Consider the following 25,718-nt stretch of genomic DNA (forward strand, 5'->3'; position numbering starts at 1 on the left):
CCATACGGAGAAGAACCCCACAGGACCTGGCCTATACCGAGAGCGCCCCACAGGACCTGGCCCATACCAAGAAGCGCCCCACAGGACCCGCACCATACAGAGAAGCGGCCCACAGGACCCACACCATACAGAGAAGCGGCCCACAGGGACCCACCCATACCGGGAGCGCCCCACAGAATCCGCCCTATACGGAGAAGCGGCCCACAGGGACCCGGCCCATACCGGGAGCCCCACAGGACCTGGCCCATACCGGGAGCGCCCCACAGGACCTGGCCCATACCGGGAGCCCCACAGGACCTGGCCCATACCGGGAGCGCCCCACAGGACCTGGCCCATACGGAGAGCATCCCACAGGACCTGGCCCATACCGGGAGCCCCACAGGACCTGGCCCATACCGGGAGCGCCCCACAGGACCTGGCCCATACGGAGAGCATCCCACAGGACCTGGCCCATACCGGGAGCGCCCCACAGGACCTGGCCCATACCGGGAGCCCCACAGGACCTGGCCCATACCGGGAGCGCCACAGGACCTGGCCCATACCGGGAGCGCCCCACAGGACCTGGCCCATACGGAGAGCATCCCACAGGACCTGGCCCATACCGGGAGCGCCCCACAGGACCTGGCCCATACGGAGAGTATCCCACAAGACCTGGCCCATACCGGGAGCGCCCCACAGGACCTGGCCCATACCGGGAGCGCCCCACAGGACCTGGCCCATACCGGGAGCGCCCCACAGGACCTGGCCCATACCGGGAGCGCCCCACAGGACCTGGCCCATACGGAGAAGCGGCCCACAGGACCCACTGCATACCAAGAGCGCCCCACAGGACTTGGCCCATACCGAGAGCGTTCCACAGGACCCGACCCAAAACCCCATTCCTCGAACATCTGATCACACACAATCCAACATTTTATACAATTTAGGATTTATTAACAAGTATGAAAACCTCTCACTCTGGTTGCGCTCTCGCCCTCGATCCCCCCCCCGCCCTCGATCTCCCGCTCGATCCCCCCTCCCACAATCCTGCGCTACCAAGAGTGGAGTCAGGTAAGAAATGCTTCGATGTACACGGTAACAAAAAAAAAAAAAAAATACATATACAAAAACCCCCATCAGTCTGGCTGCGGTTGTTGCAGTAGTTGTGCGTCTGGTTGCTGGCGGCGGCGCCGTCCCGCTAGATCGTCCAGTGTAAGTCGTGTAAATCTCCGGCTTCTCCCAGATTGCCATCAGCTTCTAGAAAGTTCATCAGGGCGGCTTCATCGTCTTGAAAATCGAACGGCGATCCATCACCTAGGGGCAGCGAAAAGGTCACCAACCGGCGAGTGCTAGTCCCTTAAGAAAAGATCTAATTTGCATATTTTCCCATAATGCTCTGCTAACAAGTCCCGCCCCCAGGTGGTCTCCCTTAGTAGTGAATTAACATTTTTGCTTTTTAGTTTTTTTTTCTCCCCTTCATCTAAGAGACGTAACTTTTTTTTTTCCCGTTAATGACAACATTAAATGGTAAAAGTAATGTGGGGGGGGGAACAAAACAATAAAACAATTCCTCTCTTGTTTTTGAGGTTTTGTTTTGATGTAATTCATTGTGGGGTAAAAATTATCTGGTCACATGACTTTGGAACGACAGCACGGTTACGGAGACACCAAACTTTTTTTTTTTTAACTTCTAAAATATGAAAATCACAATTTGGCAAAAAAAAAAAAAATAAAATAAAGTTGATTTGTGTTGGACTTTCTGAGATCGGCGACGTTATTTTTTCGATTTTTCTTTATTTTTCAGGGAAAAATAATGTGTTAATAAGTCTTGACTTTTACGCGAATATTTTCAGGTTTATTATTTATGAGGGCGATTTAAATCTTTTTTTTTATTTTTTTTATTAATTTTTATATTTTATAGAATTTTTAAAATTACATTTTGCCAATCGGGACACAATATCATTCCTGATCTCTGACACCCAGACACATCTCCGGGACATTGGGCGACCAGTGACGTTAGCGACAGAGGAAACACTCAGCTTTTCCAGACTCCTAAATGGCAGATTTTAGAAAGTCGGGAACCTCGGGGGTTGGCCTAGGAATATGATTGGTGGTCGGAGTGTCGTCTTACTCAGCAGGTTGTCGGGCAGCGGGAATGAAGGCAGGTGGTCGCTGTGAGAAGATGCGTCTAACTTCTCGATTTCGGAGGGAGACAGATGGACCAGCTCCTCCTTCGGCACCTGCGGAGTGAACAGAAGACCCCCGATGACATCACACGATGCGGAGACAAATGAAAAATGCAGAAAAGCGAGTCCGCACCTCGCAGGGCGGCGGGGCTGAGGGCGACTTCTTCAGGCGTTCGCCGGGGCTTGCGTCACCATTGAACGGTGGGGAATGTAACCTGCGGAGAAGAGGAGATGATGAGAGTTCTCCTCCTGACCCTGCAGTTCCTCACTGTAACTGTAGGGGGAGTCAGAGGTCATCGCTTGGTCCCACCTCTGCAGTTCCACGATTTGCTTTGCGATCTCCCTGCCGATGTTCGCGGCCCCGAGCAGCGTCCCGCTGGACATCCCCGGAACGTTGAGGAAGGAACGCTTGGAACCATCTGAAGGGAACACAGAAGACCCCTATAACCCCAGAGCTGCCAGGTTGCACGTTCCAAAAAACAAAATCCACAGGGGTCTCCTACCTTCTGAAGAATGGGAGCTACCGGGGAGGGATGCCGTCTCCAGCGAAGACCCATGACCTCTGCAGCCAAGGAAAAGAAAAAAAATGTAGTAAAACATATTGCGTTGCTGGCCCTTTAAATAAGAAATTAAAGGAGAACTCGTAAAGAGGCAGCAAGGAACGGGAGTAAAAACTGCAGAATATTAACGAGGGTCATATTAACGAGGGTCCTGTATATTCAGCGATTACTTTGTTTAGCTCTTGGTGTATAAAAGCACTTACGACACGACGGTGTTGATGGACACGATGTATTCGATGTCTTTGGTCCAAGGGTTGATGAAGCTGAACCACTGGCTTTGTAAAATGATGAAGGACCCATCTTTGGCCTTGAACTTATACGGATTTGTCAGGATTTTCTCTTTGCTTTGTAAAACTATTTAAAAAAAAAAATAAATAAAAAATTGAGAGATCCTCGTGGGCGGGGCCTATAAGAAAACTGCAAGGGCAGGGAGACAAATGCAAGGAAACGCAAACATTTATTTAGGTAGGGTTGTCATGTCGGGAATGTGTAGAGTAGATTCACATGGGTGCGATCAGAATGGGGCGAAACGGAATCAGACAGATCCGCGTGGGCGGGGTTAGCAGAACATGGAGCTGCGTGGGAGGGATCAGAAGGTTTAAAGCAAATCAGCTTTTAGAAGTTACTTCCTTATAAGAAATTAAATAAATATATGTGATAAGTAACCGATCCCTAGGGGTACTGACGCTGGTACCGCCACTGTAGGGGCGATGGTTGGTCATGCGCACTGCCACTTCAATGATTCTTAATTAAAGTACCAGTGCTCAGCTACCTACTGCGGTCCCAGGACCGACAACTGTTCCATTTAAACAGGAATGTTTTTTTTTTTTTTAAAGGAATGAAACGCGTTGGTAAAAAATTTAGTTACGCACCGGTTTTATGTTGCTCGGTGAGATGGCCGTGGTCATCCGGATGGAAGTGCTCGTAGCAGGAAGTTCCCAGAAGCTCCTGTGGAAGATAACCTAAAATGGCTGTAGCTCTGGAGGGAGAGAATATTGTATTTCGATGCATAAATAAGCAGCAAAATGCAACATTTACACAAACGTGATTTAAAACAAAATAATTTTTGGACATTAGATATTGGCCCCCTCCCCTCGTCACACCTCCCTCCCCAGTAGGCGGAGCTTTGGTCCGTGAAGGATATTCTTACCGTTGATCTACATACACAAATTTACCATCCATGGTATAACGGGTGACGAACTCTGCGGGTTTCACTCTGATTTCCGCCGTGCTGTGCGGCACGATGTACGGATGTAACCGGCCGATGGCCACGAGGCAGCGGAAGTTGTACGACTCTTTGTCGTCTTCACAGTCCTCTTCAACCCCTAATTCGCTGGAATGGCAGGTCTTCAGGTACCCGGTACAATGGATGGTGCAGTATCGGTGGTGCTCTGAGAACGGAAGGTCGGGTGAGAAAAATGCGGCAGTATTCAGACAGGTGGTGTAATGCAGTCAGTGCAGTGCCCCCTGGTGGCAGACAGTGGTGGTGGTGTATAGTCAGTGCAGTGCCCCCTGGTGGCAGACAGCGGTGGTGTTGTATAGTCAGTGCAGTGCCCCCTGGTGGCAGACAGCGGTGGTGTAATGTAGTCAGTGCAGCGCCCTCTGGTGGCAGACAGCGGTGGTGTAATGTAGTCAGTGCAGTGCCCCCTGGTGGCAGACAGTGGTAGTGTTGCATAGTAAGTGCAGAGCCCTCTGGTGGCAGACAGCGGTGGTGTAATGCAGACAGTGCAGTGCCCTCTGGTGGCAGACAGCGGTGGTGTTGTATAGTCAGTGCAGCGCCCTCTGCCACCAGACAGCGGTGGTGTAATGTAGTCAGTGCAGTGCCCCCTGGTGGCAGACAGCGGTGGTGTTGTATAGTCAGTGCAGTGCCCCCTGGTGGCAGACAGCGGTGGTGTAATGTAGTCAGTGCAGTGCCCTCTGCCACCAGACAGCGGTGGTGTAATGTAGTCAGTGCAGTGCCCTCTGGTGGCAGACAGCGGTGGTGTATAGTCAGTGCAGTGCCCTCTGGTGGCAGACAGTGGTGGTGTAATGTAGTCAGTGCAGTGCCCCCTGGTGGCAGACAGCGGTGGTGTTGTATAGTCAGTGCAGTGCCCCCTGGTGGCAGACAGCGGTGGTGTTGTATAGTCAGTGCAGTGCCCTCTGGTGGCAGACAGCGGTGATGTAATGTAGTCAGTGCAGTGCCCTCTGGTGGCAGACAGTGGTGGTGTAATGTAGTCAGTGCAGTGCCCCCTGGTGGCAGACAGCGGTGGTGTTGTATAGTCAGTGCAGTGCCCTCTGGTGGCAGACAGCGGTGGTGGTGTATAGTCAGTGCAGTGCCCTCTGGTGGCAGACAGCGGTGGTGTTGTATAGTCAGTGCAGTGCCCCCTGGTGGCAGACAGCGGTGGTGTAATGCAGTCAGTGCAGTGCCCTCTGGTGGCAGACAGTGGTGGTGTTGTATAGTCAGTGCAGTGCCCCCTGGTGGCAGACAGCGGTGGTGTTGTATAGTCAGTGCAGTGCCCTCTGGTGGCAGACAGCGGTGATGTAATGCAGTCAGTGCAGTGCCCCCTGGTGGCAGACAGCGGTGGTGTTGTATAGTCAGTGCAGTGCCCTCTGGTGGCAGACAGCGGTGGTGTAATGTAGTCAGTGCAGTGCCCCCTGGTGGCAGACAGCGGTGGTGTTGTATAGTCAGTGCAGTGCCCTCTGGTGGCAGACAGCGGTGGTGTAATGTAGTCAGTGCAGTGCCCCCTGGTGGCAGACAGCGGTGGTGTAATGTAGTCAGTGCAGTGCCCCCTGGTGGCAGACAGCGGTGGTGTTGTATAGTCAGTGCAGTGCCCCCTGGTGGCAGACAGCGGTGGTGTAATGTAGTCAGTGCAGTGCCCCCTGGTGGCAGACAGCGGTGGTGTTGTATAGTCAGTGCAGTGCCCTCTGGTGGCAGACAGCGGTGGTGTAATGTAGTCAGTGCAGTGCCCTCTGGTGGCAGACAGCGGTGGTGTTGTATAGTAAGTGCAGTGCCCTCTGGTGGCAGACAGCGGTGGTGTAATGTAGTCAGTGCAGTGCCCCCTGGTGGCAGACAGCGGTGGTGTTGTATAGTCAGTGCAGCGCCCTCTGGTGGCAGACAGCGGTGGTGGTGTATAGTCAGTGCAGTGCCCCCTGGTGGCAGACAGCGGTGGTGTAATGCAGTCAGTGCAGTGCCCCCTGGTGGCAGACAGCGGTGGTGGTGTATAGTCAGTGCAGTGCCCTCTGGTGGCAGACAGCGGTGGTGGTGTATAGTCAGTGCAGTGCCCCCTGGTGGCAGACAGCGGTGGTGTAATGCAGTCAGTGCAGTGCCCCCTGGTGGCAGACAGCGGTGGTGGTGTATAGTCAGTGCAGTGCCCCCTGGTGGCAGACAGCGGTGGTGTAATGCAGTCAGTGCAGTGCCCCCTGGTGGCAGACAGCGGTGGTGTTGTATAGTCAGTGCAGTGCCCTCTGGTGGCAGACAGCGGTGGTGTAATGCAGTCAGTGCAGTGCCCCCTGGTGGCAGACAGCGGTGGTGGTGTATAGTCAGTGCAGTGCCCTCTGGTGGCAGACAGCGGTGGTGTTGTATAGTCAGTGCAGTGCCCCCTGGTGGCAGACAGCGGTGGTGTTGTATAGTCAGTGCAGTGCCCTCTGGTGGCAGACAGCGGTGGTGTAATGCAGTCAGTGCAGTGCCCCCTGGTGGCAGACAGCGGTGGTGGTGTATAGTCAGTGCAGTGCCCTCTGGTGGCAGACAGCGGTGGTGGTGTATAGTCAGTGCAGTGCCCCCTGGTGGCAGACAGCGGTGGTGTTGTATAGTCAGTGCAGTGCCCCCTGGTGGCAGACAGCGGTGGTGTTGTATAGGCAGTGCGGTGCCCCCTGGTGGCAGACAGCGGTGGTGTTGTATAGTCAGTGCAGTGCCCCCTGGTGGCAGACAGTGGTGGTGTAATGCAGTCAGTGCAGAGCCCCCTGGTGGCAGACAGCGGTGGTGTTGTATAGTCAGTGCAGCGCCCTCTGGTGGCAGACAGTGGTGGTGTTGTATAGTCAGTGCAGTGCCCCCTGGTGGCAGACAGCGGTGGTGGTGTATAGTCAGTGCAGTGCCCCCTGGTGGCAGACAGCGGTGGTGTAATGTAGTCAGTGCAGTGCCCTCTGGTGGCAGACAGCGGTGGTGTTGTATAGTCAGTGCAGTGCCCTCTGGTGGCAGACAGCGGTGGTGTAATGCAGTCAGTGCAGTGCCCCCTGGTGGCAGACAGCGGTGGTGTTGTATAGTCAGTGCAGTGCCCCCTGGTGGCAGACAGCGGTGGTGTTGTATAGTCAGTGCAGTGCCCTCTGGTGGCAGACAGCGGTGGTGTTGTATAGTCAGTGCAGTGCCCTCTGGTGGCAGACAGCGGTGGTGTTGTATAGTCAGTGCAGTGCCCCCTGGTGGCAGACAGCGGTAGTGTTGTATAGTCAGTGCAGTGCCCCCTGGTGGCAGACAGCGGTGGTGTTGTATAGTCAGTGCAGTGCCCTCTGGTGGCAGACAGCGGTGGTGGTGTATAGTCAGTGCAGTGCCCCCTGGTGGCAGACAGCGGTGGTGTTGTATAGTCAGTGCAGTGCCCCCTGGTGGCAGACAGTGGTGGTGTATAGTCAGTGCGGTGCCCTCTGGTGGCAGACAGCGGTGGTGTTGTATAGTCAGTGCAGTGCCCCCTGGTGGCAGACAGCGGTGGTGTTGTATAGTCAGTGCGGTGCCCCCTGGTGGCAGACAGTGGTGGTGTATAGTCAGTGCGGTGCCCTCTGGTGGCAGACAGCGGTGGTGTTGTATAGTCAGTGCAGTGCCCCCTGGTGGCAGACAGTGGTGGTGTATAGTCAGTGCGGTGCCCTCTGGTGGCAGACAGCGGTGGTGTTGTATAGTCAGTGCAGTGCCCTCTGGTGGCAGACAGCGGTGGTGTTGTATAGTCAGTGCAGTGCCCCCTGGTGGCAGACAGCGGTGGTGTAATGTAGTCAGTGCAGTGCCCTCTGGTGGCAGACAGCGGTAGTGTTGTATAGTCAGTGCAGTGCCCCCTGGTGGCAGACAGTGGTGGTGGTGTATAGTCAGTGCAGTGCCCCCTGGTGGCAGACAGCGGTGGTGTTGTATAGTCAGTGCAGTGCCCCCTGGTGGCAGACAGCGGTGGTGTAATGCAGTCAGTGCAGTGCCCCCTGGTGGCAGACAGCGGTGGTGTTGTATAGTCAGTGCAGTGCCCCCTGGTGGCAGACAGCGGTGGTGTAATGCAGTCAGTGCAGTGCCCTCTGGTGGCAGACAGCGGTGGTGTAATGCAGTCAGTGCAGTGCCCCCTGGTGGCAGACAGCGGTGGTGTATAGTCAGTGCAGTGCCCTCTGGTGGCAGACAGCGGTGGTGTAATGTAGTCAGTGCGGTGCCCTCTGGTGGCAGACAGCGGTGGTGTAATGCAGTCAGTGCAGTGCCCCCTGGTGGCAGACAGCGGTGGTGTATAGTCAGTGCAGTGCCCTCTGGTGGCAGACAGCGGTGGTGTAATGCAGTCAGTGCAGTGCCCCCTGGTGGCAGACAGCGGTGGTGTTGTATAGTCAGTGCAGTGCCCCCTGGTGGCAGACAGCGGTGGTGTATAGTCAGTGCAGTGCCCTCTGGTGGCAGACAGCGGTGGTGTTGTATAGTCAGTGCAGTGCCCCCTGGTGGCAGACAGCGGTGGTGGTGTATAGTCAGTGCAGTGCCCCCTGGTGGCAGACAGCGGTGGTGGTGTATAGTCAGTGCAGTGCCCCCTGGTGGCAGACAGCGGTGGTGGTGTATAGTCAGTGCAGTGCCCTCTGGTGGCAGACAGCGGTGGTGTAATGCAGTCAGTGCAGTGCCCTCTGGTGGCAGACAGCGGTGGTGGTGTATAGTCAGTGCAGTGCCCCCTGGTGGCAGACAGCGGTGGTGTAATGCAGTCAGTGCAGTGCCCTCTGGTGGCAGACAGCGGTGGTGGTGTATAGTCAGTGCAGTGCCCCCTGGTGGCAGACAGCGGTGGTGGTGTAATGCAGTCAGTGCAGTGCCCTCTGGTGGCAGACAGCGGTGGTGGTGTATAGTCAGTGCAGTGCCCCCTGGTGGCAGACAGCGGTGGTGGTGTATAGTCAGTGCAGTGCCCCCTGGTGGCAGACAGCGGTGGTGGTGTATAGTCAGTGCAGTGCCCCCTGGTGGCAGACAGCGGTGGTGGTGTATAGTCAGTGCAGTGCCCCCTGGTGGCAGACAGCGGTGGTGGTGTATAGTCAGTGCAGTACCCCCTGGTGGCAGACAGCGGTGGTGTAATGCAGTCAGTGCAGTGCCCCCTGGTGGCAGACAGCGGTGGTGGTGTATAGTCAGTGCAGTGCCCTCTGGTGGCAGACAGCGGTGGTGTAATGCAGTCAGTGCAGTGCCCTCTGGTGGCAGACAGCGGTGGTGGTGTATAGTCAGTGCAGTGCCCTCTGGTGGCAGACAGCGGTGGTGGTGTATAGTCAGTGCAGTACCCCCTGGTGGCAGACAGCGGTGGTGTAATGCAGTCAGTGCAGTGCCCTCTGGTGGCAGACAGCGGTGGTGGTGTATAGTCAGTGCAGTGCCCTCTGGTGGCAGACAGCGGTGGTCTAATGCAGTCAGTGCAGTGCCCTCTGGTGGCAGACAGCGGTGGTGGTGTATAGTCAGTGCAGTGCCCCCTGGTGGCAGACAGCGGTGGTGGTGTATAGTCAGTGCAGTGCCCTCTGGTGGCAGACAGCGGTGGTGTAATGCAGTCACCTTTCTTCTTTGCTCCAGGTAAGAAGTTGTTGCCCTCCTTGCTTAGGTCTCGGCCGACCTTCATCCGGCAGAAGAACGAGCGCCGGGACCCCCAGTGCATGCGGGAGCGGTCGGGGGTCACGTGACTGCGCACCTGCAACCCAGCTTTCCAAACAGGAGAAGGACACGGTCAGATCTGATCGGGGCCAGTAAGGAACAGAGTGATAGAGAAAGATGGAGGAAACTTCACAGAATCGGCGAGTGACGGAGGACGGGGGGCTCGTACCCACCCTCACACAGGGAGATGGCAGAACCCCGGACGCTCTCTGTGCCCCTCTATGTTTCCTATCCGCACCATTTCCAGGATCTCTGCTTGCTGGAGTCGTGTAAACGCAGGTGACGGATCCAGTCTCCCCCATTACGGACTCTCAGCTGTTACCATTCACTGACTGCAAGCAGAGATGGTGATAACGATGTGGAATTACAGGAGATACGATGTGGGGATGTTTTCGATCTTCGCACAAAGGTACGGAGGTAGTGACAGAGCGGGCGCTGGATCTGATCACAAGGTCACAGCGAAAGGTCTGTAATCAGAGGGGGGAAGGAGAACGGCCCCGACGGACAGAGTTATCTTACTTTTGGCATCAATGAGCTTCTCCCGCAGGGCGATGTCAGGGGAAGCGAGCTGCTCCTTCACTTTGGCAACATCTTTGGGATGAAGATAATCAAACAGGCTCTTCCCTACAAGATCAGCCTGAAAGAGGAACCAGGAGCAAGATGAGGAGCCATCACCTCCAGAGCTGCGCTCACCATTCTGCTGGTGCAGTCACTGGGTACATACATTACTGATCCTGAGTTACATCCTGTATTATACCCCAGAGCTGCACTCACTATTCTGCTGGTGCAGTCACTGTGTACATACATTACATTACTGATCCTGAGTTACATCCTGTATTATACCCCAGAGCTGCACTCACTATTCTGCTGGTGCAGTCACTGTGTACATACATTACTGATCCGGAGTTACTTCCTGTATTATACCCCAGAGCTGCGCTCACTATTCTGCTGGTGCAGTCACTGTGTACATACATTACATTACTGATCCTGAGTTACCTCCTGTATTATACCCCAGAGCTGCACTCACTATTCTGCTGGTGCAGTCACTGTGTACATACATTACTGATCCTGAGTTACATCCTGTATTATACTCCAGAGCTGCACTCACTATTCTGCTGGTGCAGTCACTGTGTACATACATTACATTACTGATCCTGAGTTACATCCTGTATTATACCCCAGAGCTGCACTCACTATTCTGCTGGTGCAGTCACTGTGTACACACATTACATTACTGATCCTGAGTTACATCCTGTATTATACTCCAGAGCTGCACTCACTATTCTGCTGGTGCAGTCACTGTGTACATACATTACATTACTGATCCTGAGTTACATCCTGTATTATACCCCAGAGCTGCACTCACTATTCTGCTGGTGCAGTCACTGCGTACATACATTACATTACTGATCCTGAGTTACATCCTGTATTATACTCCAGAGCTGCACTCACTATTCTGCTGGTGCAGTCACTGCGTACATACATTACATTACTGATCCTGAGTTACATCCTGTATTATACCCCAGAGCTGCACTCACTATTCTGCTGGTGCAGTCACTGTGTACACACATTACATTACTGATCCTGAGTTACATCCTGTATTATACTCCAGAGCTGCACTCACTATTCTGCTGGTGCAGTCACTGTGTACATACATTACATTACTGATCCTGAGTTACATCCTGTATTATACCCCAGAGCTGCACTCACTATTCTGCCGGTGCAGTCACTGTGTACATACATTACATTACTGATCCTGAGTTACATCCTGTATTATACTCCAGAGCTGCACTCACTATTCTGCTGGTGCAGTCACTGTGTACATACATTACATTACTGATCCTGAGTTACATCCTGTATTATACCCCAGAGCTGCACTCACTATTCTGCTGGTGCAGTCACTGTGTACACACATTACATTACTGATCCTGAGTTACATCCTGTATTATACTCCAGAGCTGCACTCACTATTCTGCTGGTGCAGTCACTGTGTACATACATTACATTACTGATCCTGAGTTACATCCTGTATTATACCCCAGAGCTGCACTCACTATTCTGCCGGTGCAGTCACTGTGTACATACATTACATTACTGATCCTGAGTTACATCCTGTATTATACCCCAGAGCTGCACTCACTATTCTGCTGGTGCAGTCACTGTGTACATACATTACATTACTGATCCTGAGTTACATCCTGTATTATACCCCAGAGCTGCACTCACTATTCTGCTGGTGCAGTCACTGTGTACATACATTACATTACTGATCCTGAGTTACATCCTGTATTATACTCCAGAGCTGCACTCACTATTCTGGTGGTGCAGTCACTGTGTACATACATTACATTACTGATCCTGAGTTACATCCTGTATTATACTCCAGAGCTGCACTCACTATTCTGCTGGTGCAGTCACTGTGTACATACATTACATTACTGATCCTGAGTTACATCCTGTATTATACCCCAGAGCTGCGCTCACTATTCTGCTGGTGCAGTCACTGTGTACATACATTACATTACTGATCCTGAGATACCTCCTGTATTATACTCCAGAGCTGCACTCACTATTCTGCTGGTGCAGTCACTGTGTACATACATTACATTACTGATCCTGAGTTACATCCTGTATTATACCCCAGAGCTGCGCTCTCTGTTGGTGCAGTCACTGTGTACATACATTACATTACTGATCCTGAGTTACATCCTGTATTATACTCCAGAGCTGCACTCACTATTCTGGTGGTGCAGTCACTGTGTACATACATTACATTACTGATCCTGAGTTACATCCTGTATTATACTCCAGAGCTGCACTCACTATTCTGCTGGTGCAGTCACTGTGTACATACATTACATTACTGATCCTGAGTTACATCCTGTATTATACCCCAGAGCTGCGCTCACTATTCTGCTGGTGCAGTCACTGTGTACATACATTACATTACTGATCCTGAGTTACATCCTGTATTATACCCCAGAGCTGCACTCACTATTCTGCTGGTGCAGTCACTGTGTACATACATTACATTACTGATCCTGAGATACCTCCTGTATTATACTCCAGAGCTGCACTCACTATTCTGCTGGTGCAGTCACTGTGTACATACATTACATTACTGATCCTGAGATACCTCCTGTATTATACTCCAGAGCTGCACTCACTATTCTGCTGGTGCAGTCACTGTGTACATACATACATTACTGATCCTGAGTTACATCCTGTATTATACCCCAGAGCTGCGCTCTCTGTTGGTGGGTGGTCGATCTCGCTGCCCCCCCCCCCCCCCCCACATCGGATTTATGTTCCCTGCACCCAATGCCCTGATAACGGGCTACAGGGATTCCCACACAAGCCTGCAGGGGCCGTTGTCTTTCTGGGTCAGACCTGGTTGCACTTCAGGGTCTTGGAGACGGATTCGGACACGAACAGGATCTTTCCTCTGTCGCAGCCGACCACAAACAGGAAACCATCGGCCACCTGGAAATAAAGGAAGATCACATGACCTAACCTGGAGGAGGAGAGAGCATTGCAAAAGTCATCACCCCCTAAAATACAGATTGACCTACAAGCTTACAGGAGATCCTCTGATGTCTGGGACCCCACAATGACGCCCCCGAGGAGGAGCCCGGCATCGGCCAGTCCGAGAGCCCCCCCGAGGAGCCCATCACCGGCCAGTCCGACAGCCCCCCCGAGGAGCCCGGCACCGGCCAGTCCGACAGCCCCCCGAGGAGCCCGGCACCGGCCAGTCCGACAGCCCCCCCGAGGAGCCCGGCACCGGCCAGTCCGACAGCCCCCCTGAGGAGCCCATCACCGGCCAGTCCGACAGCCCCCCGAGGAGCCCGGCACCGGCCAGTCCGACAGCCCCCCCGAGGAGCCCATCACCGGCCTGTCCGACAGCCCCCCCGAGGAGCCCATCACCGGCCAGTCCGACAGCCCCCCGAGGAGCCCGGCACCGGCCAGTCCGACAGCCCCCCGAGGAGCCCGGCACCGGCCAGTCCGACGAGCCCGGCACCGGCCAGTCCGACAGCCCCCCGAGGAGCCCGGCACCGGCCAGTCCGACAGCCCCCCAAGGAGCCCGGCACCGGCCAGTCCGACAGCCCCCCGAGGAGCCCGGCACCGGCCAGTCTGACAGACCCCAGAGGAGCCCGGCACCGGCCAGTCCGACAGCCCCCCGAGGAGCCCGGCACCGGCCAGTCCGACAGACCCCAGAGGAGCCCGGCACCGGCCAGTCCGACAGCCCCCCAAGGAGCCCGGCACCGGCCAGTCCGACAGCCCAAGGAGCCCGGCACCGGCCAGTCTGACAGACCCCCAAGGAGCCCGGCACCGGCCAGTCCGACAGCCCCCCGAGGAGCCCGCGGAGACACAGGCCCATCCACTACTGACCCCAAAGTTCTGGATTCTGGAAAATTAGCAACAAACCTTCAGAATTAACCTCTTCAGTTCCTCCTGCCGCAAGAACGACGGTTTGTAGCTTTCGACGGCAAACGAGCTGCTGGAACCTGAAACCACAGACAGCAGGTGAGAAACTGGGGGCGCTGTTGCATTAAAGTCTATGGTAATTATTCACCTACAATGGTGGTAAAACCCGGTACTACAAGTAATGTACATACGGTGTCTGTGGGAAAAGTATTCACGCCCCTCAGACTCTTATGCTCCTCACAAGTCGTTATTTATAATGATGGATTAATCATCAGGAAAAAAAAAACATCAAATCTCTGTAACAAAGTATCCTTCCCCTGTATAACAATTATAAGGGGGTGAATACTTTTGCATATGGGAATCTTGTGAGGTTTATTCCCGGCATTAGGTCCCATGTGATTCCGGAATTCTCTCCAACCAATGAGGATTTATTCTAGAATTCCTCCCACGCGCTCAGCCGGATGAATAAATCCAGGACCCCCGGCCGCGGGGGAGAGTGGGCGCTGACGGCTTTCTACAGACTCACCCTTCAGTGACTTCAGGTGCTGCACCGCCATCTTCAGCACCGTCAGCTTGTCCTGCTTGCGGGGTGAAGGCTCGCACTGAGGAATCATGACTGAAAGCTCCTCGATCAGAGTGTTCATTTTATCCCGCCGCCTCTTCTCCGTCTCACTGTGAGCCTGTCTGCAGGGGACAAACGGAAGAACGTGTGGAGGAGGAAAGGGAAGAGAGAAGAAAAGAGCGGAGGAGGAGGAGGAGGAGGAGGAGAAGAAGAAGAAGAGAAGACAGGAGCGGAGAAAGGGAGGAGAGGAACACAGGAGCGGCAGAAAGGAAGGAGTAGACAGGAGAGGAGGAAGAGGAGGGGGAGAAGGAGAAGACAGGAGAGGAGGAAGAGGAGGGGGAGAAGGAGAAGACAGGAGCGGCAGAAAGATAGGAGAAGACAGGAGCGGCAGAAAGGGAGGAGAAGACAGGAGCGGCAGAAAGGGAGGAGAAGACAGGAGAGGAGAAAGGGAGGAGAAGAAGACAGGAGAAGAGGAAGAGGAGGGGGGAGAAGGAGAAGACAGAAGCGGCAGAAAGGGAGAAGACAGGAGCGGAGAAAAGGAGGAGAAGAAGAGGAGAAGACAGGAGCGGCAGAAAGGGAGGAGAAGAAGACAGGTGCGGCAGAAAGGGAGGGGAAGAAGACAGGAGAAGAGGAAGAGCAGGGGGAGAAGAAGACAGGGGCGGCAGAAGAGGAGAGGGAGAAGGAGAAGACAGGAGCGGCAGAAAGGGAGGAGAAGAAGACAGGAGAGGAGGAAGAGGGTGGGGAGAAGAGAAGACAGGAGTGGAGAAAGGGAGAAAACAGGAGCAGCCGAAGAGGAGGGGGAGAAGAGAAGACAGGAGTGGAGAAAGAGAGGAGTAGACAGGAGCGGCAGAAGGGTAGGAGTCGAGAAGTCAGGAGAAGACAGGCGCGTCAGAAGACCGGAGTGGAAGAAGGTGGAGGATAAGAAGAAGACGACAGTAGCGGAGGAAGAAGAGGAGGATAAGAAGACAGGAGCAGCAGAAGGGGGGGGGCAGGGGGGCGGAGGAAAGAGTTAGAAAATATATGAAAGGGAAGAAAAAAAGAGAAAGAAAGAACAAAAAGAAAAAAGTAGGAAAAAAAACAAAGAAAAAAGGGAATACAGGTGAAGAATAAAGAAGATGGGATGGAAACAAAAAAGATAAAAAAATAAAAAAATAAAAAAAAAGATGGTAACATTAAGGAGAGCATGAAGCAGAGGCAGGACACTGACATATACTGTGGCGGTTTCTTACTTGCTCTGGACGTCGCTGCCATCAGCTCCTTCACTGGTTCTGACTGAGGCGAGAGATTCACTGTACGGGGACACAGAGGAGGAGATAACGACATTAATGCCGCCTCAGAGAACACAGCATTCACCCCATGTACCCAGAGACTCCAGTGCGCAGGGGACACATAGCTCTGCACAGGAGCTGTGTACACAAAACAGTGGAGAATTTTTAATGAAAAACAAGTATAAAATGTATTCATTTTTTATTTTTCGATTGGAGCAGTAAAAAAAAAAAAAAAAATTATATATATATATTTTTTTTTTTCTTTTTAAATGCGCAAATGAACACATTTTTATTGAATGCCGCGAGCTCTCCTGCTCCTCGCACACCGGGGACATCTGGTTTTAATGTTTCCTAGTTTGGGTAAGTTTCATTCTTCTGGAATGACTTTGGCTCCGAGACTGAATATTTTAGAGTTGTAGACGATCGTGTCTCGGGGAATGTGCTCTTAAAGTGTCCTCCGCCTGCAGGAAAGACCAAGGCTGCGAAGCGCAGAGCGGAACCAGCGCAGCTCGAAACGCACCGACTGCTGCTCTGAGCATGGAACACCCACAGATCAGTAGTGAGGGGTAAATTCTAGGAAAACTCTCTGGAGCTTAGTCATCTTCTTTCTTATTGCTGCAAGGACAAAGAGGAGCTGCTGCTGCAGACAGTTGTCTCATAACCAGATAGAAACCCCCTCGGGGGCGTGGCCTGTAAGCATGGGAGGAGTTATACGGGAATCTAAATTCGGACGTAAAAAAAATAAAAAATAAAATCTAAAAAGTATAACCCGACAACACAAGTTCTGACTTACCTGTTGTCAGATTCACTTAGTTTCCTTTTTTGGGGATATTCCACCATGAGGGAAGGGAAGGAACTGGAGGAAATGGTTGTAGAGCCCGGTTTAGGACCCAGGATGCTGGAGACAGCCAGGCACTGACTCGGTTCCATTATCAGGGTATCTGGGGAAGGAGACAAAGGTTTGTGAACCCCCACATCCCATAGGATCCCATTGAAGAAAACAAAAAACACTAAAACTCAAGACCAAGATTCTCGAATTGTGTCAATATCCATGTCCTGGTTAAAGGCAGCCATCATTTTCTGTTTTTGGCCCCTAATGTTTGCACTGCTGCGCGACGCTCAGTGGACGGGGCCACAGAGTGACTGACAGCCTTGGCCACAGCACAAGGTAATAATCCCAACATGTCCGCCCCGTTCTCCGAGTGTCCAGGCGAAGCAGTGCTCACACGCTTTCCAGTATTTCATGATAAGACTTGGCGCAGCTTTGTGGGGAGATTAAGCCATTCTTAGAAATGCTGTGTGACCTGACACGGCTGGCACCACCGCAGAACATAATACACACCAACGCTTGTAGATAAGAGGCTCTTAGCCGCTGGCCCAGCGCTGCCTATTACACAAAGCTCACATCTCATAGTGTGCTGCCATGCAGATAACATTCAATGTGGTCAGCTACCATCCGCTCCAAAGGAACAGGACTCAAAAGGGACAGATTCCCAGGGGAAAACTCCACTATCCCAGGAGATCTCTGTACGGAGTTATCCATCGTAGGCTCCTCCTCCAGCACGGCAACCCCATCGCGGTCTCCCCTTGCACGGCAACCCCATCGCGGTCCCCCCTTGCCCGGCAACCCCATCGCGGTCCCCCCTTGCACGGCAACCAGGCACCCCCTGCATGGCAACCCCATCGCAGGCCCCCCTGCACAGCAACCTCATTGCAGGCTTACCCTGTACGGCAACCCCATCGCGGTCACCCCATATGGCAGTTTTCAGATATAAACAAGTGTCTAATAAAGAGAAGCCCAACTCTTCATGTGGTAAAGGATGGCATGGATGTTACTGGGTAGAAAATGAAAGAGTTAGCATGGCAGGTGCCAGTCGGGGAAGCATCTTGCTGTGGCAGAAAGCTTCCCCTCATTTCTCTATTTGCAATGCAGATTCGGGCAAGTCATATCCCTGAACATCTGAAACTAGTGAAGACGAATCTGAATAATAGGAAAATCTCCAGGAGTAAAACCTCCCCGATGCCTTGCTTTTATGGCGCCCAAAGCAGTAAATGCCCATATGTTCAGGTTGGTGTGGAATTCTCCTTTAAGGACCCATGACAGGAGCTGGGTACAAACAGAGCTATTGACCCAGTGTGTTCTTTTTTGCACGGGGAGGGTAATAACACTCATCATTTCACAATCCATTAATCTCCTGGTAATTATACAGCCGGGAATTCTGGAAAAACCACAATGCCAACGCGACATTGATAGAGATGACGCAGATTCAGGAAGCCCGAGGCGAGAAAGGGAGAAGAAAAAAAAGCAATAAAAATCCAGTGTCGGGCCGGGGAGAGCGGAGTAAAAATAAAGTTCTTGAAATACAAAATCCTCTCTGCCGATACAGATTAGGCAAAACCCAGTAACCTAAATACGTGGAAATACCCAGACAGACGGCGCGGCCAGATAAAGAAACTAGAGCAGGGATTAGAGGACGGAGCAGAGGAAATTAATAGCCGGAGATCCAGAAAAGTCAGAAATCAACAGTGTCCAGGAACAAAATGAAGGAGAAAAGCAAGTGCGATGGCAAACAGCACTGCTGCCCCAAAAAACAATCCGCTACGACCACATAAAATGGCAGCCGCTGTCTCCATAAAGGTTCGGGGTGCTCCTACCCGCTGTTCTGTACAGGTTCAGTATGAGCTCCTGTGCTCCTACCCGCTGTTCTGTACTGACTTAGTATGAGCTCCTGTGCTCCTACCCGCTGTTCTGTACTGACTTAGTATGAGCTCCTGTGCTCCTACCCGCTGTTCTGTACTGACTTAGTATGAGCTCCTGTGCTCCTACCCGCTGTTCTGTACTGACTTAGTATGAGCTCCTGTGCTCCTACCCGCTGTTCTGTACAGGTTCAGTATGAGCTCCGCGTGCTCCTACCCGCTGTTCTGTACAGGCTCAGTATGAGCTCCTACCCGCTGTTCTGTACAGGTTCAGTATGAGCTCCTGTGCTCCTACCCGCTGTTTTGTACAGGTACAGTATGAGCTCCTGTGCTCCTCCCCGCTGTTCTGTACAGGTTCAGTATGAGCTCCTGTGCTCCTCCCCGCTGTTCTGTACAGGTTCAGTATGAGCTCCTGTGCTCCTCCCCGCTGTTCTGTACAGGTTCAGTATGAGCTCCGCGTGCTCCTACCCGCTGTTCTGTACAGGTTCAGTATGAGCTCTGCGTGTTCCTACCTGCTGTTCTGTACAGGTTCAGTATGAGCTCCGCGTGCTCCTACCCGCTGTTCTGTACAGGTTCAGTATGAGCTCCTGTGTTCCTACCCGCTGTTCTGTACAGGTTCAGTTTGAGCTCCTGTGCTCCTACCCACTATTCTGTACAGGCACAGTATGAGCTCCGCGTGCTCCTACCCGCTGTTCTGTACAGGTTCAGTATGAGCCCCTGTGCTCCTACCCGCTGTTCTGTACAGGTACAGTATGAGCTCCGCGTGCTCCTACCCGCTGTTCTGTACAGGTTCAGCATGAGCCCCTGTGCTCCTACCCGCTGTTCTGTACAGGTTCAGTATGAGCCCCTGTGCTCCTACCCGCTGTTCTGTACAGGTTCAGTATGAGCCCTTGTGCTCCTACCCACTGTTCTGTACAGGTTCAGTATGAGCCCCTGTGCTCCTACCCGCTGTTCTGTACAGGTTCATTATGAGCTCCGCATGCTCCTACCCACTGTTCTGTACAGTGTTCTAGCTTTATGCACTTTCTACTTCTTTTTATATGTATTCCACCCTTAAAAGGAAAAGGATGACTGAAAGAACTAATCAAGTACTACAAGGACCAGGCAGTCCGGTGACTATAACAAGAGTCTTCCATATCTGTATACAATAGTATGACCCGTATTATATATGCCACCCACATGTATCTATGGGAGGCGCTGTTGCAGTACAGTCTATGTAAAAGTATGTAGCTATTTTATGGTGAAGAGTGGTACTGCAAGTATCAGAAATAATAGCTAATTGTAAGAAGAATGACAGAAAAGAATATTATCCCAAATAATCGGGGTCCCTCAATCTGGAGCCAGCGGGAATATGTAAATATAGGGGAACAAGTTCCATACGCGATGACACATGCCCTCTAAGACACTTATACACACAAGTGGCATCTGTTCAGACAGGCGATGTGAGATCACAGACGAGTGATGAGAGATACTGTGTGACGCGTACATTCAGCCATGACTCCGGGGATAATCATTTAGGAATTAATATGAGGTTAGTATTTGGCCTCGTCATCACTCAAAGGCCACGCGGTGATTATTATCTATAAATATATTCCACGCGACTCCCGGTTTAATTACTCAATCCGAAGCTGGAAAAAAAACATTACCTCGGACCTGACTCATAGAAATGGTCATGGAGCCACGTGAAAAGGTTCACAGAAGGGAACTCAGGAGGCTGCAGACAGGAGCTCATCATGTGTCTCTGTATACAGGGAGCTCCCCCTGTTTGTGGCTGCAGACAGGATCTTATCATGTATCTCTGTATACAGGGAGCTCTCCTAGTGGTGGCTGCAGACAGGATCTTATCATGTATCTCTGTATACAGGGAGCTCCCCCTAGTGGTGGCTGCAGACAGGATCTTATCATGTCTCTGTATACAGGGAGCTCCCCCTAGTGGTAACTGCAGACAGGATCTTATCATGTATCTCTGTATACAGGGAGCTCCCCCTAGTGGTGACTGCAGACAGGATCTTATCATGTATCTCTGTATACAGGGAGCTCCCCCTAGTGGTGGCTGCAGACAGGAGCTCATCGTGTATCTCTGTATACAGGGAGCTCCCCCTAGTGGTGGCAGCAGAAAGATCTTTATCAATGATAACGATGACTATGAAGCGGATTTGGAGTTGTGTATGAAAAAAGGGTTCTACCTGCTATAAAGATTTATTAGGTAATTATTCAGTGTAGAAGGACAAATTAGTATTAAGAATAATATTGGACATTCTCTAACATTTTTGCACAACGATCAACCACAATAAAAGAGCTCGAGCCAGATGGATAAAACACAATGCCTCCTTGTGAGGACCACACCCTGACCTACTTCCACAGGCTGTGAAGACGACACTACACGTTTTGTTTGCCCGCGCTTCCTCTTTGTTGGCAGGTTTACAGACGAGCGTGGTTCCTCTATAAAAGAAGGAATGATCTCTCTGGGGAAACTGGCGAACGGGATGAGGGCACAAGACACAAATACTGTAGAGAAGCGGTCAAGAAAGTTGTGAAAAGTATAGAAAAATTCCCCCAAATCAGTCAAATCTTGTCACGTATCTCTGTATACAGGGAGCTCCCCCTAGTGGTGGCTGCAGACAGGATCTTATAATGTATCTCTGTATACAGGGGGCTCCCCCTAGTGGTGACTTCAGACAGGATATTATCATGTATCTCTGTATACAGGAAGCTCCCCCTAGTGGTGGCTGCAGACAGGATCTTATAATGTATCTCTGTATACAGGGGGCTCCCCCTAGTGGTGGCTGCAGACAGGATCTTATCATGTATCTCTGTATACAGGGAGCTCCCCCTAGTGGTGGCTGCAGACTGGATCTTATCATGTATCTCTGTATACAGAGAGCTCCCCCTAGTGGTGACTGCAGGCAGGATCTTCTGTATCTCTGTATACAGGGAGCTCCCCCTAGTGGTGACTGCAGGCAGGATCTTATGTATCTCTGCATACAGGGAGCTCCCTCTAGTGGTGTCTGCAGACAGGATCTTATCATGTATCTCTGTATACAGGGAGCTCCCCCTAGTGGCGGCTGCAGACAGGATCTTATCATGTATCTCTGTATACAGGGAGCTCCCCCTAGTGGCGGCTGCAGACAAGATCTTGTCATGTATCTCTGCATACAGGGAGCTCCCCCTAGTGGCGGCTGCAGACAGGATCTTATCATGTATCTCTGTATACAGGGAGCTCCCCCTAGTGGTGACTACAGGTGGATTTTGAAGCTCTGTGCAAAGTTGTCACCCAATAGCAAAAATAGATGGGGTAATATTCCGCTAGGGACTCATAGGAGCCGCACAGTCTTTATAGTACGTATATACCCACAGCCCTAAATGTTTACATGGTTTGATAAGCGATCGCAGTAGTTCTCCTTATTAAGGGAGTGGTAATTTGCCACCATAGGGCACTCACAGATGCCTCCGTACGGCTTCTACTTCACCTTTAAGGACTTATTTGACCTGGGTCGTTGCCATGATCGGTACGCAGCTCTCCTGCTCCCATTCCTGGGGGGCAGACATGAGACTGACAGCGACATGATGGGACTGGTTAGTCACTGGCACTCACGACTGATCACATTAATATTCTTGTAGAACCAGCAAGTCTCATCTATTTCCTGCTGTAACTGAAGAGAATCCGCCCTGCGCCGTCCACGTCCTGCGGCAGCAAAGCGAGATCCAGGAGGAAATTCACTATATATCCCCGTCTGTGGATCCCCACACACACCTGAAATCCTCTGTGCTGCTGAGAACACAGCCTAGGAGCACTCGCATTAGTCACGCACCACCCCCTTCTGAAATCCTCTGCGCTGCTGAGAACACAGCTTATGAGCACTGGCATTAGGCACGCACCATCCCCTTCTGAAATCCTCTGCGCTGCTGAGAACACAGCTTATGAGCACTGGCATTAGGCACGCACCATCCCCTTCTGAAATCCTCTGCGCTGCTGAGAACACAGCTTATGAGCACTGGCATTAAGCACACACCACCCCCTTCTGAAATCCTCTGCGCTGCTGCAGAATCCTCCATCTTTCCACTACATATCACTCAGACAATCACCTCCTAGATCAGTACAATGCTCTCCTGAAATACTCTGTGCTGCTGCTTTTATTCCAAGCTCCTGACATCCTCTGCGCTGCTGGTACACAAGAAAAATAAATAAATAAAAAATTTAAATATAGGCGCTCGCACTAACTCCCTCATCTTCTTAAAGTTGTAGCGCAGTTTTTAAAGGTCCCCGTCCTGCTCTGATTATCCAGACATATGAATACGATTCCAGCATTACAGTCTAGACTGACGCACGAGAAGAAAAAGGCGGCCTGCAGGGGGCGACGTGTGGGAGATACCAGGTCAAGAAGCGCGTCAGCAGCTGCGTTTCGGCCCTCAGTCTCCAGACGCCGGTGGATTTAGAGGGTCTTCAGATCCGATTACGAAGGGAAGGATCTCTACAAAGATAGAAAGGCTGATAACAGAGAACAAGAGCTGATTAAAGGGACGCTCTACCATCTCTGCCTTTTCCTACGGTTTTAACCTCGGAGCGAAACGTGTCGGAGAAAGCAAACAGTCAGCAGGCAGGGTATGTGCTGTTGACAGATCTTATCGCGACGGCTGCTCTAATTACTAATTGTGTCAATACCCGGGATGGTCGGGTACACGAGCGGAGAGCGACCGCGCCAACGGGGGGTGCGGGATCTCACTGTGCGCTTCATGTGCCCATTCCAAGATCTCCCCTCACTACGCAACCTCCCTGCATCCGCCATCGCCACAGGTGAGGACTGACGAGCGCAGCGCACAACCGGTTAATCCAGACTCACCGATGGGTTAACGATTGCCTAATTATCGCTCATGTGACTTCACCTTCGCAATTAGGACGATGCCTGAATCATCCCAGGACGCAGCGAGACAAAAAAAAGTGTAAAAAAAAGTTTGAAAACTTTCAAAACTTGCGCTCGTCGGTTCCATCCAGAGGTGGAAATTCTACCCGGAACATTCCGAGAGGGGACAATGGATCAGATCCGGGGACTACAACCCCCAACATTCTCAGCGGATAAGAGTCGGGTCGAAACAGACAGGCGACAACCGCACTGTAAAGAAGGGGATAGGGGCATTTTATTGTCTTTTTAGGGAGATATGAAAATGTTATAATTATGTCCTTTTTTGGACAAGTTACAAAATAATCTAAAAAAAAAAAAAAATAAAAAAAAAATAATTATAATTTTCATAAAGACCAATTAATGTTTCTTTTTATTTCTAATTCTTTCTTAGAAGGAAAAAAAAAAAAATATATATATATATATTAAAAAAATTTTTTTTTTTAAATTGACGGATTGATTTACCGGATTTTTTTTTTTCAATCTTTTCGGATATGGGGCAAAAAAAAAAAAAAAATTATATATATATATTTTTATTAAATGTAATATTGACCAATAAATTGTTTTTTCATTTTTTTCTTAAGAGGGGAAAAAAAAAACTAAAAAAAAAAAAAAAAAATGATCTTAAAAAAAAAAAACTAAAAAAAAAAAATTATTTTAATATCTGCCTACTAGAATCTCATTTTTTAATCACTTTCTCTTAAAAAGGAAAAATATATATAATAATTTAGATACTGACCAATTAACTCTCACTTTTGTTTTTCTTGAAAAGAGAAAAATAAAATTACAGTAAAAAAAAAAAAAAAAAATTATTATAGACCTAATAGAATCTCATTTTTTTTTAACACTTCCTCTTAAATAAAAAAAAGTGAGGGGAATCTAAAGGGGGAATTCAGTTTAGTTTTAACGCCGACCGGCCACTACTAATTTTTTTTCAACCTGTCATCTTAGAATTTTAATTTTTAAAGGTGAAATTTTTATGGAAGATGAAAAAAAATTCTACTTCGTCAATTTTTTTTTAAAAAACCCATAAACTGAATTTTTTAAAACTTTTTGCTTTTTTACTCTTTTTTTAGATTTTAATTTACCCTTTTAATAGAATTTTTTTTTAATTAATTTAAAAAGATTTCGTTGTTGAAGAAACAATTTTTTTTTTTAAATTTTTTATTCATTGTTTTTTTCCACCTAAAAGGAAGTTTGTATAAATAAAAAGATGAAAAAAATATAAATATACAAAAATATCAAAAGATTAAAGGAAAAAATATATATAATAATAATAATAATAATCATAATAATAATAATAATAATAATAATAATAATAAATATATATTATATATAAATATATATACATATACATACATACACAAAAATATAAATATATATAAAAATATTCAGATATATAAAAAAATATATAATATAAAAATATAAATATTTAAAAAGATTAATAAAAATATATGTAATAATTATATATATATATATATATATATATACGGTATATATATATATATATATATACATATATACAAATATATAAATATATATAAAAATATTCAAATACATAAAAAATATAAAAATATAAATATTTAAAATATTAATAAAAATATATATAAATATATATATATAAACTAAAATATAAAAATAAAAATGAATAAAAAATAGTTTTCGTATAAATATGACGATCGTCGGATCTGAATGGTGAATGATATAAAAATAAAAATGATATAAAAATAAAATAAAAAATGTCAGTCCGAGGGCGCAGAAGCGTCACTGTCGCCTTCCAATGGTCTCCTATGGGGATGTAGCAGAGCTGACGGTGCTGACACAGGTTTTTTAAGAAGTCGCACCTCTGGAACAAGTTTCGTGCGTCTTACGTGCGGCATTCCATAAAATGCAGCGTTATACATAAACACAGCGGTATAGGAAGGTCACAGGAGGACGCGGCCCCCTCACACTCACCCGGCAGCTCCTCCCCGTCCCTCCTGGCGGCGGACATGATGAGCCCCCACAGCCGGCATGGAGGACCATCCACTCCTGGCCGGAGCCGGCTCCGACTGATGAGTCCGATGACAAACCACGCCTACTTCCTCTCAGCCACACTCCGCCCACATAACTATGAAAGCGTCCTATTGGTCGATGAGAAGAATGCGATAGTAATGGAGGCGGGGCCTGCGTCTCCACGGTAACTGAGATGTTTAATAATAGTGAGAGCTGAGGGGGTGACTGACAGGAACGGTTGTGCGGATCTGCCAATTAGATTGCTGCTTTCATTTTCCAAACGGCTTTATAAGAATGAGAGCTAGGCTGTGATTGGGTGTTAAGGGGAATTCCTTCATTCCTCTAGTTT

The 25,718-nt window shown here is 50.0% G+C and overlaps 1 protein-coding gene across 1 annotated transcript; it reads right to left on the reverse strand.

Annotated features, from left to right (window-relative positions):
* Positions 1–915: 915 nt before the first annotated feature.
* Positions 916–25,469, reverse strand: BMAL2 (basic helix-loop-helix ARNT like 2). Its single transcript, XM_069763064.1, has 16 exons — positions 25,331–25,469; positions 16,573–16,720; positions 15,741–15,800; positions 14,476–14,633; positions 13,950–14,029; positions 12,915–13,007; positions 10,044–10,161; positions 9,429–9,572; positions 3,876–4,116; positions 3,598–3,704; positions 2,929–3,079; positions 2,669–2,727; positions 2,476–2,584; positions 2,299–2,380; positions 2,111–2,219; positions 916–1,293 (listed from the first exon to the last, which is right to left on the reverse strand). Exons 1-16 carry the CDS (start codon positions 25,365–25,367, stop codon positions 1,178–1,180), a joined length of 1,812 nt encoding a protein of 603 aa, XP_069619165.1. The 5' UTR covers positions 25,368–25,469; the 3' UTR covers positions 916–1,177.
* Positions 25,470–25,718: the final 249 nt, after the last annotated feature.

This window comes from Ranitomeya imitator, chromosome 4, assembly GCF_032444005.1.
Source record: "Ranitomeya imitator isolate aRanImi1 chromosome 4, aRanImi1.pri, whole genome shotgun sequence".
NCBI lineage: Eukaryota > Metazoa > Chordata > Amphibia > Anura > Dendrobatidae > Ranitomeya > Ranitomeya imitator.